This window comes from Gymnoscopelus braueri, assembly GCF_963280865.1.
Source record: "Gymnoscopelus braueri genome assembly, chromosome: 20".
In the NCBI taxonomy this organism is placed as follows: domain Eukaryota; kingdom Metazoa; phylum Chordata; class Actinopteri; order Myctophiformes; family Myctophidae; genus Gymnoscopelus; species Gymnoscopelus braueri.
The window spans coordinates 27,721,085-27,738,153 of NC_137622.1; the positions used below are offsets into that span (position 1 = coordinate 27,721,085).

Below are 17,069 nucleotides of genomic sequence, written 5' to 3' on the forward strand. Positions count from 1 at the left end.
CATATGTCTGTCCCTGTATATGTCTGTACGTAAACGATCGAATCATGTGGACCTTGGGATCCACATGGGAATAGTGTACAGTAGCACCAATGTGGATCTTGGACTTCATGTGGCCAGCCTGTGACATCAGTCATCTACGATGCAAGACATCTATGACAGCTGGGGGACCCAGCCAACCGCCTCCCGGGTCCACGGAGATATTGAAAATATTGGAAGTGGTCCTTGGGGCAAAAAAAGGTTGGCCCTGCTCTATGACATATCTATGAAACTATGACACAAATGTGGGTAAGGTTTCAGTCCGATCAAAGCCCCTTTGACATCCATTAGAATTGAAGTTAAATGTTTTAAAAAGTATAAAACATGTGAAAAATACTGGAGGCACTTCTGTGGCCTACTGGCAGTGTGCACAAGAAATGCAGTGCTGTTTGCTCCAGTGGTTTGCGAGTTTAGCTGCAGACACAGACACACAGACGGCAAGGCCCACTTATAGACAGCTAGACACCTTCAGAGCCACGCTTTAAAAATAGCATTTCTTAAGATAGATGTTTTTTGTTTCTTGTTGTCAGTACTATGACCCCAAGATTGAGGACATTAAAGTGGTGTGGTTTCAGCAATATTCCGCAGCCATGTAAAACCTTTGAAACCATCAATTGTGAATGTGATGCTGATAGACATTAACATTTATCGCCCTCAAATTAATAAAGGCCTATTATAGAGCACCGAAGTCCTGACGTGACTCGTTCATCCCCAGGTTTGCGGAAGTAATTTCTCTATGGAGAATAACATTGGGTCATCTTAGAATCGTCTCATATAAGAATTGTGGTCCAAAAATAAACACCGCGTGTCGGCGTTATTGTCAGGGAGGGGGTTCTGTATCGTTTATGATAGTCAGTCACTTATATTTGATACAGTCTGTTTCTGGCGAAAATGTAACTAATTCGGCGGAAGTAACATTAGCGTTTTCTCACCGTCAGTTGATGCTTCATATCCATAAGAGTCAACACGCCGGGGTCATTTGTTTATTTTTGGAACACAGTTCTTATTTGACGCGATATTAAATACGTCTATGGGATTCAGAACGGGGGTGGAAAACTGCGAACCAGGTAGACAAACAAAGGATGTGTAAATGACGTCAGACTTCGGCGGTCTATTGCTTGCATACAATTATTAATATGTTACAATTACAGTATTGTATGAGCACTCATTCTGTGCAGTCAACTCTTCTGACTGGCTTTGCTACTGTAGTTATGTTACCTAACTAAATCTATGTATAGACACTAAATATTTCCTATTACACACGTCTTTCGATTCTTTCCATTACATAAATGTTGTCTCTTGCCGTCAATGCCATACATCATGCCATACATCATATCATTACCACTTTAATCTTTTTCTAAATCCTCACCTGTGACGAGAGCTCCTCTATCTGTCTCTGCTGGTTATGGATCTGGCAGACATACTGTTTCTTCTCCTCCAACAAGTTGCTGACAGTCTCACATAGCTCTGAACAAAGCACAGAGAAGATGTTGTTAAGTCTTTGGAAATACCACCAGAGTAGGTTCTATCAGAAATCATACCTACTGATACCTGCAGTAAACTGTTAAGGATATTTTGTATTCATCACATACCCAGCGTGTATATTATGCCCTGGTTGAGGGTGATAAAAGTTCCGAGTGGGTGATAAGCAGTATCAGCCCTTGGGCTGACCAATCAGCACAAGCTTAAGTGCCACCATGTGCTGAACTCTCACTGTGAGCGACCATCACTGGAGTCACTGGAGTTTATCCGAACCAAAACAGAGTGGAAAACAGCAACCTTTGATGGTTCATAAAGTGGCTATGGCCATATGATAAAAACTAATAATTACTGTTGCCTCTACTCAACTCTATGGATGGAAATGTGCGGAGGGTAATCAATATTTACTCTACTTATAACATTTTTGTACTGTGTAGTGTACAGTATACAACACGTATATGTCCTATAAGTGACCTTTAGGTACTGTGAATGTCATGTCATGTCCTACCTTAAACCACTTTCAACCTGATGTCCCTATTTAGGCATGTCTTTATAGATTTTCATTTTGTTTTCATCAAAAATAGCAGAAAAAGTAGATAGCTAATTAGACTATTTGTCATATGACGACTACTGTGAATATTATGTCCTACCTTTAACCTGTTATGTGAATATTATGTCCTACCTTTAACCTGTTGTTTACGTGAATATTATGTCCTACCTTTAACCTGTTGTTTATGTGAATACTACAGTATGTCCTACCTTTAACCTGTTGTTATGTGAATACTATGTCTTACCTTTAACCTGTTATTTATGTGAATACTATGTCCTACCTTTAACCTGCTGTTTATGTGAATACTATGTCCTACCTTTAACCTGCTGTTTATGTGAATACTATGTCCTACCTTTAACCTGCTGTTTATGTGAATACTATGTCCTACCTTTAACCTGTTGTTTATGTGAATACTATGTCCTACCTTTAACCCATTAAAATCGGGAAAGCATCTGATTTTTGCATTGGCTATTCAAAAATAGCAGATGTACAAGCTCACAGCGTGTCACTTTGTGCCGTGCTGCAAGCTTGTACATCTGCTATTTTTGGACATTTTTGAAAAAATCTTGAAAGTGTGAGAACTGATTTAGAAGGCATTTGTAGAATCAGCCTCAGGTCTTAATGGGTTAACCTGTTGTTTATGTGAATACTATGTCCTACCTTTAACCTGTTGTTTATGTGAATACTATGTCCTACCTTTAACCTGTTAGGTGAATACTGTCCTACCTTTAACCTGTTGTTGGTACTGTGTGAACGTATCAGGACTGTTGTTGTCCTGTGCTTCTCTGTCCTCCTCCTGGGAGATGCAATCGGAGATGCTTGGCAGCAGTTCGTCCAGACATGGCCGAGAAGACAGGCTCAGGTACTTCAACTTCCTGTTTTCACAGTTGAGCTGGAGGGCAAAGGTCAGGGATTCGTCCACAATAACAATGAATGAAAAGTATTTAAAAACAAAATTGACAAATGTATCTTAATATTGCACAAATGGCTGTGTAACAATAATACAATACATCCCTCCATCAATGCCAAAATCCTGACCTCAATTTGTGGCCTCTAAATAATTTCACAAAACACATGACAGTCTTTTTACTCACATATTGTTTTACACTAGAAATAAAATATACAAATATCATAACTACAGTATGTGATTTTCTGGATTATAATGTTTCCAATTATTATAATTTAATATGATATAATATGTTTTTATTATTTTACTTTTATTATGGAACAGGTCTGCAGAGTCATTCTGAGTCACCCAGTCTATCTGTTTTCTTTCTAATTCTATTCAGACAGCAGGGCCCTGGGCTAATCTAATATCATTGATTAGCAGGTGTGTGTGTGTGTGTGTGTGTGTGTGTGTGTGTGTGTGTGTGTGTGTGTGTGTGTGTGTGTGTGTGTGTGTGTGTGTGTGTGTGTGTGTGTGTGTGTGTGTGTGTGTGCGTGTGTGTGTAGTGTGTAGTGTGTGTGTGTGTGTGTGTGTGTGTGTGTGTGTGTGTGTGTGTGTGTGCGTGCGTGCGCGCTTGTGTGTGTCAGCAGTGCGTCACCTTTGTGGCCAAGGCTTCTGCATTCTCACGGCATGACTTCTCAATCTCCAGCTGAGTCTGCAGAACGCTCACCTCCTCAATCACCATCTGGGACACTGGAGACACACACACACACACACACACACACACACACACACACACACACACACACACACACACACACACACACACACACACACACACACACACACACACACACACACACACACACACACACACACAAAGAGCAGAGACAAACAAGGCAATAAACAGCATGTCCACACTTTTAATGTCTGATCCTTTTGTACATTGGTGTATTGGGGGTACACTTGTATCTACTTCCCAAAGTTGATGCTCTTTTACCTGTTTCCAATGACAGAGCAGGGAAGATTACAGTGTTTTGAACAAATGAATCCATGACCTCTCTAATCACTATGTCTCTCTACAATTATCACACATGACATGGAAAACAGAATACGAGTCATTTTTCCACTCGCCAATGTTCTCTTCATGCTTTTCTCCTCTCAGCCTTTTTTTTTATCTCTCTCCTTCCCTCCCTCTCTTCTTCTCTTTCTTCTTTTTTTTATCTCTCTCTCCCTCACTCTCTCCAATGTACAACCAACTCCTTTGCTCTCCCTTAATCTTAAACCTCTTCTGTCCTCTCCTTCATTGTCTCTGCAGGTTCCTGTCCACCTCTCACTCGCTTCCACACTCCATCCATCACTCCGTTTCCCCCTCCTCTCTCCATCCCCAATGAGAGTTTCAGTTTTCAGTGTGGCAACAAGGATGCTACCAGGGGTGTATTGCAGCCGTGTGGCTGAGGAGACCAGTTCATATTTCAGTCAGCAGGAAGCTTCTGTTAACATCCCTGATCCATTAACGGAGCTTCCTCTGGCTAGGAACACACGCTTCCAAAACGGATTAAATCCAGTCTTCTGCCATGGCCTGCCCCGCTGGAAACCCTGAGCCACTGATAGTGTTTTGTGGTAAGGCTTCCCCCCCCCCCTTTTCATCATAGTTTTTTCACCAATAATAAAAAAGAAACAAGAAAAACTAAGGCTTCACAAAAAAAGAGTTTTGAAATTACATTAATTAATTATTATTAATCTTTTTTTTTTTACAAAAAACAATGAGATAAAAAAATACTAAATACACAATTATTGCTGGTGAGCTTTAACAAAAAATAACAAGCTCAGTAAGTGTACAACAATCAACAATTTCACGATCACTTTTTTATGGCTATACGCATCACACAGAAAACACCACTTTAACCCCTAATTACACACCCTGTACCCGGCACTTTTGGTGAGCAGAAGATTGGTTGTTAACCCGCCGTGTGGTCGGGCCCTGGTGCTGTAACCGGAGCTGTTGTGACTAACCGACTGACTGCCCTCTCAGCAGAGGATAGGTTTTCATAGGAGGGTGACGGCCAAGGGGTTGCAATGGGACAGAATAATAGCCTAGCTTAGCCAGAGACAGTCCTGTTAGCGGAAGGTCACAGGTTCAATCTGGAGTGGCCAATGATGTGTGGGCGTCAACACATGTACTGTATGTTCCATCACTGTATTCTTTAAGATTATTAAACCCTATCTGCCTAGATTAGAATGTAGTGAAAATTGCTCACACACAGCAAAGTCCTCTGTGTTAATTTAAAAATGGACTATGTATGGACTAAATTACTACTGAGGATTTTACTGTGTAGGTTAATGATAGATAAGATAGATTTTAATGGCTGACTGAAAAATAGGACATAGTGAGAATCATGACTAAGAGTGTCCAGCAAGCTTGTAGGCCTGCTGACCCTATTCCAACCTCGCACTCTTCATTTCAGGTAACGGCTGATGTGCTTGTGGGCTAAATGACTAATGTTTCTTTGTATAGCTGTATCGCCTGAATACACACACACACACACACACACACACACACACACACACACACACACACACACACACACACACACACACACACACACACACACACACACACACACACACACACACACACACACACACACACACACACACACACGCGCGCGCGCATGCACACACGTTTGTTTGCACACACGCACGTCGCACGCACACACAGGGGCATATAAATACTCTTACACATGCCAATGAGAAAGCAAGACCAGCAATTTCTACAAAGCCATTAATGAATTATGCATGAATACACTTCCCTTTGGAGTAGGTACTTTTGGCAAAGACACCAAACTGAGCTGTACTACATCATGAGTATCCAAAAATTAGGGCTGTCCTCGACTAATTACAAACCGGCTGATTAATCATCTATGAGAGGACAGCCATATTCAAAATGGATATACAACATTTCAGAACAGATTCAATTGAATAGCCAATTATAATCATATTTTGTGTTTTTTCCCTCCCTAAACGCCACAATATATTGGCATTTGGAAACACGAAACACGATTATGGCTGTGACATTTGTGTCAATAAAGACACAAACATGAGTAAGTAGACATAGGTAGACATAGGGAGTCGAGGGGACACAACAAATTGCTCCCTAAAGAAATGTGGAGCACAGTTCAATTCCCAAACCTCGACTGACAGGTACAGTGCATCTTGTTTTCCAGAAAGATGGTGAGCTCATAACTTCTAAAGTGGCATGTTTTTGTTCGTACAGTAACTTGCAAATGGGAGCATTAGCCTGCTGACTTTTTCTTAAAACAAGGATCATTTTTATGTGTACACAGTACACAAGAGAGGAAAAGAGCCTCAACTTTAAATGATGGAAATTAATACGAAGAGCAGGGGAGTGGAAGGGAGAGGAGAGTTATATGTATCCAATCCATGATTGAATGTTTAATATTTATATGGGCTGCATGGTAGCAGTCTCTGCATTCCGCATAGTAAGAGGCTTCCTCTGAATCTTTGTGCTCTCTAGAACACACCATAGTACCATAGGTCGGACACTGCAGGCTTAAAACTCCAGTACACACCTGAGATTATGAATCTCAGGTGAATTATGAAATGCAAATAAAACACGTAGTATACACGTTCCTGTTTAGTCATAGATCTGAAATCAGCAGCCGTTACCCATAATGTTTTTTTTGTGTTGAATACTACGACAGCATCCGAGCCTTTCAGCATTGGGAGCATGCACAAACACACGCACTGACAAAAAGTAATACAGCCCGCACAAAGTCAAATTTTGACCAATATGGCCCCTGACCTAAAATGAGTTTGACACCCCTGCTCTAAGGGCTCTAACTGCTGTTTCAACCCACATGTCATGACTGATCACTGTCTGGCTAAAGGACGGTCACAAGTCAGGGGAAAAGGTGCAGACATCGGATAGACATACACTGCTATTCTATTCTATTGGCACAGTGTCATTGCTTTTGCTATTGAACAACAGAGCAGAGCAGAAAGCCTCTTTGGTGGTGTTGCATGTTATAAACAGATGATTTGGGGATTAGCAAACTGTTCATATTCACTGTCATATTCACCCATTTGTTATGGCCAAATAATAACCCTGCTTAAACGTACCTCACAAAAACAGGATGGGGAATTATCAACAGCTGCCAACTGAATGCTGATAAATGTTGCCTTCTCTACCAGTCTCCTTTTGGCAGACAAGAGGCCATGACTTTCATGTGTTACTACAGAATCTTTTTAATGATTTATTCTTTGAAAGGAGCAGGTAATGTTAAGGGCCATTCACACTGAGCACTATAACTATAACAATCACTATAACTATATCGTTCATCACTGTATTTTTTATAGCTCTGCCATTCATTTGACGATTTTTTAAACTATAATAGGTATAAGTGCTCAGTGTGAACAGCCCTTTAGTCCAGTGTTTCTCAACCTGTGGGTCGGGGCCCACTGTTGGGCTGTGAGGATATTGCAAGTGTGGCCCCAAGTGTGCCCCAAAATAAAACACTACGATTTTAATGATAATATGACATTAAAATAAAAAAAAGTTACATAGAATGTCATGGTATTTTTTCTTTAAATCCTTAAAAACACAAGTGTTTTCATTCTGATACCGATAAATCTGAGCTTTAAGTATACTATGTTCCATTGATCCAAGCTAGAACACGATTGATTGATTGATCATTAAAATAAACTTGGTCTTGGTCTGTATTGGGAATCGTTCCTAAATACAAGCTTGACCAGTGATTGAGAACAAAGGCAGTGTTTTATTACTCATCATTACCCTATTGCTGATCCACTGGGTATTGATTGGTAAATTATTATTCTCAGCTGTTTGTGCACCTTATAAAACACTCTGAACTTCACTCTGTTCAAATCACATCCTGATGAAGACAGGCCAAACAGTACATGATGATCGGCTAATATTAGTCCAATAAATATGGGAAGAGAGTAAGTGTACTCTGCTGACTGACAACCTACACCTTTTTAGGATGTGCATTGACTGCATTCTGATCCCTACCTATTTTTTCATTTAGGTGTTGTAGACTTTTACTCAGATTACCTGTGGCCATATTAGAGGCTCTAAATCTATTCTAGGCTAAACTAAAACTCCAATTGACTGGTAATTTAGTTTACTCCAGAGCCATTGAGAGAGAGAGAGTTATGACACTCTCACAGACTTCCTTTGTAAACTAAGAATAGTCACATAATATTCAATATTCAACAATTTATGGATTTTGATCATTATTATGGTTTAGTGTGCTCAGAGATACAAGAAGAATGTAGAAGAAACCCTTGCCATGGGGCGATCAATAGTTTCAAACACTACTGAGTAGTTCCAGAGTTTAATGTTCTTAATAGATGTATATTTGTGTTTATGTGTGTTGTGGCAAGATCAAAGAGTGTTGTAACTCTCTCTTTCAATGGGTCTGGTCTACTCTATTAATAGCCACTTTGGCAGCCTGGCAGGTAGCCAATAGCCTGGTAAACCACCCCCTCCCGGAAATCACATTGCATTTGATTTCAGCGACGGGTTGCTGAATGAAAATGAAATTGAATTCCGCGACCGGGTGGTTTACCAGGCTAGGTAGCCAACACATTAGTTGGTGGTCCTGTTCTATCCAAATAACCTTGTTTGGCTTGTGGTATTATACCGTATAGACAAAATTGGCTGGTGGATTTTGGGTTGTCAGTCACAGCAGTCACCAGAAAAAGCAAGTTAGCTTCCCTCTCTGCCAACAAAGGATTCTACTAAAAACTGAAAACAACAGCCAAGGGTAGTAAGACCAGGGATGCATTAGCCGCAAAACACTGACCCAGAACTACAGTATGAACAATACTGTAGGTGGCCTAAGTGCTGCCACAGGCTTTCAGCTAAGTACAGAAGAGCAAATAAGTAGGTCTCATCGCCATCGGTACATTGTACTACAGGCAGTTTTGTAAAGTGCAGAAAGACAGAATTAAGTTCCAATAGTTGCAATAGGTTTAGATATTTTTCAATATTGAGGTCTATAATTAGGTGTAATATTCAACTTGATATATCAAGATTAGGCAACGATATGTGTTTGTGTAGGTGGAGGGGCAAAGTGAACCAAACAGACTGCATAGCAGTCGCTTTGTGTTGTTAGTTGTTCTTTGACTTCATCAAACACCTCCTAGACATTTAGTTGCTATAAAAAAATATGTGCGGCACATTTGCAGAGACATCTATTTTGAAAATGACTTGCTTTGTAGTTTTGGCGTCATTCGTGGCATAAATTACAGACTTTAAGCTGCACAGATAAGCTAAGAACTGCTTCCATACAGCAGACAGGCTCATGCACTGTAAAGCCACTGCTGTGAGGAGGTAAGTAGGCCAATCTTCCTTGACATTTGCAGCGTCACGCTCCCTGTTTTACTGCTGCTATACTGTATCAAGGCTCAGTCTGTCAACAAGACAGGCAAATGAGTTCGTAGCAAATCATAGTTAAGAAGGCAATGTTTTCAGTACACACACAGTGGATTAATCAGTGCTCCAGTGCCACAATTCAGAAATCTCCATTCTCTAGTCTAGGCTCGCTGGCCAGTAGTTTGACACCCCTGCTTTAAATTAGAATGAGCTTGAAATCAAGTATCTTTTCACGAAGTTAATTCTACCCTCATTGAGCAGAGTAATAAAGTGGCCATCAAATATGGAGTAGCAGGTAGAAAGGCCTTTTGAAAGACGCGACAATAGACACAGCGGAAGGCAGCGAGGCGGCCCCCCCTCATTTTCTGTCACTGAATAATTCATAGGAGACGATGTTAATAATTCAGTGAAATAACATGATGAGAGCGAATGCTGTCTTCATCGGTGACTGCAGGCCTCTAGGGTGAGGTAATGACTGAATAAAAGGATGAATGAAAGAATAAGTGTATGACGTATTAAATTATCATACCCACTAAGAAAAGAGGAATCATCATATTCACCACTTCATTCTAACTCGAAATCCAAATGACAAAATTATGGAATGTTTCAGAAAATCGTGCAAACGGTAAAGGTGCTATGAGGGGAAATAAACGCCAATGTCATACAGCTGGCTTGTGCAAATTATTAAAGGATTTGTTAACTATACATTTTAGACATTATGGATTTTATACAAGACTGCCAAGTACTTCCTTAATCAGTTTCAACAAATACTGCAGCTGATGGGGTAAATATTTTGGATTTATGATGTTCCAATCCAATGAAAGGGCTTTGGAAGAACTGTGATGCAAGTACATTGCATTGTTCAACTCCTGTCTTCGGTCACAAGCTGAAAAGTTTGTGAACATAACAAGAAACAGATTTTCAAGGGAATTTAAGCTGGCGGTTTAAGTCGCTCGGGATAAAAGTTCCATCTAAAAGTGCCTAAATGTAAATGTATGTAAAGTACATGTCACATGAAGAGACGTTCAAAGTGGAATTTGCCCGGTTCTACAGTTACCAGCTGAACAATAACCATCATGATGGTTCACTCAATTACACACAGACATGCAGCTGAAAGCAGAGAACGCCGCCTTGCCAACTGTAGATCGACGCAAAACTGTCGTGCTCTCGTGTTTCCTGAACCCAAGACCTCCGCTTTGACGCCATCTCTACTAATGCACTTTCCGACAAATGACATTTTTAAATGTTTCCATTGAAATGGCCAAGAAAGGCATCTACGTGTTAAATATTCTGCAAATAATATTTGTCTCACCTCTGAGAATGGTCATCAGAAAGATCAGCAGCTCCAGTGATACTCTGCCTTCCTTCTAACCCAGATCAATTGTTAATAATGAAGGTTAAGAAGACTACTATTACATCACCTGCCGTTGGCTGGCAAGAAGGGTTATAAGGTGACCAAAACACAAAGTCAAGTCTTTTGGTTGGCTGTCTGACTTGGGAGTAGTCATGGAAACTGAAGCCCCCACCCAAAATCCCCTAAACCCGTCCATTCAGAGTGTGAGGTGTTGGCGGTGTCATCAGGAGAGAGGTGTGGAATAAGGTGCAAAGGGGAGGAGTGAGACAAAGATGTAGGACTGTCAAGGTGTCAGTGTGTCACTGGGGATAGATGAACCCAAATCCCTGAAATCTGAAGGCACACTTGAAGTAACTTAATGGCATTGCCATTTTACCTTAACCCATTAAGGTAAGGTAAGGTGAGGTTTCCGATTCTACAAATGCCTTCTAAATCTTATAACAGTTTTCTGAAAAACGTATGTTGTTACATCAGTGGTTCTCCAACTTTTTGATGTCAAGGACCTCCAAAATTATATGTATTTGGCCGCGGACCCCCATCTCAAAATACTTTGTTCCTGGGACCCCCAGAAGCAAAGATTTGAGTTAAAAATTGTTGCTTTAAAAATATAAAAAGTTCACAATTTAAAAGAAATTGCAGATCTACAAGCATAGCGCGGCACTCGGTGCTGCACTATGAGCTTGTAGATCTGCTATTTTTGAAAGCCAAAGTATAAAATAATGGTTTAAGTGGTTAAATTGATGCTTTCCCGGTCTTAATGGGTTAACAGATGAAAAAATAAAAAGCACCAAGAAAAAATGTCAGCTGTGTAATGGATAAAAGAGTTCTATAGGATGAACAGTCTATATATAAAGTATTTAAAAAAGCAAATATTTGGGGAAAATGAAAGTTGTATGGGAACGACTGGCGAAAAATGACTTTTCATTGTGATAATAAATAACTTAAAGTATATTGATCCGAGCCAGAAAACAATCGATTGATTGCTCATCAAAATGACATGCTCTGAAAATGAATGCTGCCCACCCGGCTGACAATGTACATGTTAAGTGATCAGATGGGTGGGCTGTGAACGCTTTTGAGATTTTCAAGTGGGCCCTGATCCAGAAAAGGTTCAGAACCACTGTCTTTATCTGGTCATGTAAACGTGAGGTCATGTAACCTGAACAAAAAAAAGTTCAGGTTAAACTATCATGTGTATTGTGTACAGTGTTTTCCCGACTATACAATACTGACACAGCGTGTGCGTTGTAGAGGAACTCACCTCTCTTGATGTGTTTGAGCTGTCTCTCAGCCTCATCTCTCTCTTCTGTCAGTCTGTCACACTACAAGGGGAGAGAACAAGAACGGGGTCAACAATGGATCGTATTCCACAATAGACTGTAGGCAGGCCACTGAGACCATCGGAATGCAATTACATTAGCCATGCTGTGACTGAGTACAGACGGGGAGCAGAAAGGTGCATCTACAGACATTTACAGGTGCAATTTAGGGACTCTCGTGGTTTATATTAAGTACAGCAGCATTAGAAGTCTTTGTCTGTGACTGAACACCCAAGTCGAACAAGCATGATATATGTTGTTGGGGAGATTTCAAGGGCCATGGGCTGACAAAGGCACGGCATGGTTTAGAGATTTTATTGTTTAACCACATGAAACCTAGCATCCCTATTCAGGGCATGCCATGGTATGCAAATAATTCTAAATGGATGAACATTCAGCAAAAATAGGCGAACATTCTGTAAAAATAGCCTGTCTATAAGCTCAAAAAGCATCTTGTTGCGATGCGAACGAAGGATATAGGCTTTAAGCGGTTAATAAATGTAGTGTGATGTTTTGTCATGGACCTAGAATTCAAAGTGCTGTCAGTATCCAATACATCAACTACACAGATAACAGCGGAACAATAATTTTATGATCTCAATCTAATATTTTATATTTTTATTAGATATGATCTCATAATTTGGTAAATCTCACCATTGATATGTTTTATAATACTAGAGGTTCGGGCCGCTGTGCGGCCCTTACATCTATAGCACTCCCTATAGTCCTTGTCCCTTTTATGCCCATATATATGAAGATCGCTGATGTCATCAGTATATGTGGTTCAATAGATTATAAGCTCATTTGTCTATCTGCCTCACTAATGACTGTAGTACTGACCATCTCCAAGGGCTGCAGATGTTGCATGACCTTTTCAAGAACACAGGAATCCTATTAGCTCTGATAACATATCATCTTCATCTGATTCAGCTGTAGGGACTTTTCTACTACAATGTGATCAGTGGTCCACATACAGGTTCTTCTGACTAGGACCTACATTTTGTGTAGACCAGTGGTTCTCAACCTGTGGGTCGGGACCCCCAGGGGGTCCCCATGTGTGTGGGGGGGGGGGGGGCATGGGGTCCCCATGTGACAGTGAAGTGACAATTTAAGGACTTTTAAGACCCTTTTAATACCTAAAAAACATTACTGCTTCAAAAGTAATCAACAAACTATACTATACTATACCAAATTGTCAAATAGTATAAGAAAGAGGCAAACATTGTGAAAATAGCTGATCTACAAGCTCGCAACACGAGGCGTTGTGAGCTTGTAGATCGGCTATTTTCACAATATTTATCGATAGAACTGAGTCAAGCTGTAATGCCTCAACTCCAACGATTCCAAGTGCTTGTCAGGGTGGGGGGTTCCCAGTTCAAATATGATAATTTTGGGGGGGTCCCCAGTTCAAATATGATTATTTTGGGGGGTCGCGGCCTGAAAAGATTGAGAACCACTGGTGTAGACCAGTAATTTGGTGGCTGATACAGTGGAGATTGACTGCACCTTATTTAGACAGTTTGAACAGCACTCTGTTCACATGGCTGAAACACGTAGATGATGGTGGCCCACATTAGTCCAATAAATATTGAAAGCAGTGCAAGTGTGTAGTCGTCACTGTGGGACTTCATGACCATTACATCACTACCGTACACTAAGACCTTAAATAACACTTGATGCCTCTTGTCTGCAACCTACTGTTGCGACCCACTTTTCAGTCCCAATCTAAGAGGGCATTTGCAATGCGTTCTCCACATTCAGAGGTAATTGGAACTTGTAGAGTGAGTGACCCCTTTGTAGCCTACATCAGATAACAAGATATATAAAGACGGGGAAGTACTGCACAGTCAGTTATCATTATAACATCCCAATTATTCTACAGCAATATTGGGTATGCTTCCTCCTCTTCATTATCTCATGTTCTTCCTGCCCAAAAGCAGAACACAGACCTGGCCTGGGTGAAAGCACATGGCCCACTTTCATCCACCTCTCCATTCTAACACACTGTCAACTTAGATGTCCCTGAAGGGTGGAGGGGAGCGTGCAACATTTGAGGTTAGTGAGTTCACTATACTAGACCCATGCAGCTCAGTAGCCTAGTATCAAAGGTGTGTGATGTGACTGTGAGCCGGGCTTTGTAAAGAGGCAAATTAGGCTAGCCGGTGCATCAATAGCTCCAATTCAGCCCACGCTGCATATCTTAGGACCGTATTCAGACACTACACTGGATAAGAAGACACCCCACTTCACAGGGTAACAGGATAGGTGGGCACTAGGGACATCTGGGCACCTCGATGTAGAGTTGGCTATTTTGACCAAAAATTTTAAAAACATATATGTATTTGAAAAATGGTCTTAAGTAATGTAAAGTATACATGACTAGAACGTGCTTAAAAATTCGACAATTAAGGTCTAATATTTCTACAATTGCTACAAAACCTATATATCCAGTCATTTTGGGGCATAAACGAGAAGTTGAAGGATTAAATTAAGTCTGATTATGATGTACCGTGCATGTTCACGATACAATACTTTACATTACTTAGGAACATTTTGCTTTACTCTTTGGACAAAATAGCCAATTTTTCATCGAGGTGCCCAGATGTCCCTATAGTGCCCACCTATCCTGTATCCCTTCACAGCACCAAGACACAGGCCAACATTCGGTGCACACTAGCTACAATTTTCAAGACATGCTAATACATCTGAAAAAAAGAAACATTTTAAGTCTCGGCCGAGCTGCTATTTCTCAGGCAGGATTCTATGCCTGTGTGTAAATGAATGGAGAGAGGAGCGACAATTTTAGGGAGGGGTCAGCTCTCTTCCATTATAAGAGCGAAGCCGGCTGGCAATAAGAAAAGAAAAAAAGAAAAGAAATTAGGTCAAAATAAACGTCAAATTTGTACCTGATGAATTACACAGTAGAGGCTATTTATACAATATATTGGTGAGGAAAATTTGCAAAGATATATTGTCTTTACCTCTATGTGAATCTGTGGTGGTGGGTCTCTCTTATCTCCGCAACCCTCCATCTGCGCTGATGATGATGATGGTGAACAGGGTAGCATTTCAACCCCCCGCGGACCACAAAAAGAAAAAGAAAAAGATCTCTTCTGGGTAACGTGCTAAAACAATGAACGGTATTCACAGACCAGCAGGTTTACCGACGATCCTGTTTGTATGGTAAACTCAGCACATGTTTAGATGCGATTCCATTTTTACACATGGATGGTGTGTGTATGGGATGGAGACAGACCGCTGCTAGCACCGCTGCTGGGACCGGCGAAGAGGAGGATCCTGCTTCCACAGCTTTCGCTGACAGCATCATCTGGCCCCCCCTGTACCAGCCCCCCTGTAGCCCTCCTCCCCTTCCTCCTCCTCCTTCTTCTCCTCCTCCTCCTCCTCCCGATTCTACGTTTTATTGCGCATGCATATTTCACCCTAGAGCAGCTGGGCTGAGGTAGCTCTGGTCCAGAGCGTTAACGAGTTCTCTCTAACGCTCTGTTAGGAGCGGGTGCTATCCCCATGGACTGAAAATTCTACTGCTGTGCGAGGTCTCCAACTTTAATTAGTACAAATATGAAAACTCTTTCACTACTCATCGAAACAAAGGCTGTTTTGTGTTGTTGAAGGACTATTCTCCACGTACGGTGGGAAACGTCCCAGGAGGACCCCACCTTCTCTGTGTATTATGATACACTCACACTTTTTGGGCAGAAAATTTAATGTGTCCTCCAGACGGAAATTATTTTATTTACTCACCTGCGCCCTCTACAGATCTGGCAGAAATTATTTTAATTACTCACCTGCGCCCTCTACAGATCTGGTCAATATACATGACCATTGACCAGATCTGTAGAGGGCGCAGGTGAGTAAATAAAATAATTTCCGTCTGGAGGACATATTTTATTGTCTGCCCCCAAAAAGTACATGATACAGAGAAGGTGATTTGATGACCGGGTCATAGGTCAGTAGGAGACTCTGTAGTCTCCTACCGGAGACCCCGCCGGTCATCAAATGATTGGCTCAGGAATGCGACAAAAACAAAGAAATCTCCATGAATTCAAGGCTTCATGAGGTGTGTAATTGATCGAAAATAAGTATTTTTGGGGTGAACTACTCCTTTAAATCAATTAAAAACTCTATGGATGAGGATGACATACTTCTACCTGCGCCTGCCACAGGGTCCCTGCACCGGTGAAGAGGCTATGGCTGTCCAGACAAGATTTGGATGATCTACACCACCAGCCATATACTTCACTGGCCAATAGAGAGCTATCAGCATCATGGACATCTACTTGTCAAGCGTTTAACTAGAAAATGCAGGCTTAAGGGCTGCTATAGAATTCTTAATGACAGTAACATAACATTTTTGACAAACTTTGAAAACCACAGATCCACTGTGTCACAGTTATGGTATGTTGTGGAGTGGATCTATAGTGAGTTAATGATGCTGTAATAAGGAATCTTGGACAAGCAACCCATCAATGTCACTCCACTTCACTGCTCTATAGTTAACATGTGATGTGTATGGCTAGGTCATAATCGAGCTCCTCTGGTGTCATTATCACCATTTAAGTATATAATAGTTTTCCACTGGACTAGTTGGCAAGTCTATGAAACGAGAACAGAAAGGGCTGCCAGGGTAATAAACACATGCTACATTATGACAGCGCCTGACGCGTATAATTTAATGGTAACTACATTCTGCCAAGCCCCGCCCTGCCTGCCTTGACACTGCTTTGTAAAAGGAGACTAAAGGAAGGCAACATTTTATTCCACAATCCAGAGGAACAGCAGCAAGTGTTGAAGCATTCTGGAAGGAAGGAAATACAAAATAATCAGCAACGGAGACAAAACTTGCCCTACAAAGCCAAAAATAAAATAGCAACTCTGTGATCAGTAAAACTAAGCAAAATTACTTCAAAGTGTATCTGTTGCCTTTATTGCTGTGGCTTAGGGGTGTTCCTGGTGGGAAAACGAACTCAAGTGATCACCTTAAACACTACACCAGAAAGTTGTAG

General features: G+C 41.1%; 1 protein-coding gene across 2 annotated transcripts in view; it reads right to left on the reverse strand.

The window, feature by feature from the left end:
- The window catches only part of shtn3 (shootin 3), a 29,801-nt gene extending 14,544 nt beyond the window's left edge, over positions 1–15,257 (reverse strand). For both annotated transcript variants that reach the window (XM_080416007.1, XM_080416006.1), the window contains exons 1-5: positions 15,027–15,257; positions 11,988–12,048; positions 3,610–3,704; positions 2,792–2,957; positions 1,406–1,503 (exon numbers count right to left, since the gene is read on the reverse strand). In XM_080416007.1, coding sequence (XP_080272133.1) covers positions 1,406–1,503; positions 2,792–2,957; positions 3,610–3,704; positions 11,988–12,048; positions 15,027–15,113 — 507 coding nt within the window. In that variant the 5' untranslated portion in view covers positions 15,114–15,257. The remainder of the gene's footprint in view (positions 1–1,405; positions 1,504–2,791; positions 2,958–3,609; positions 3,705–11,987; positions 12,049–15,026) is intronic.
- Between the last annotated feature and the right edge of the window lie 1,812 nt (positions 15,258–17,069).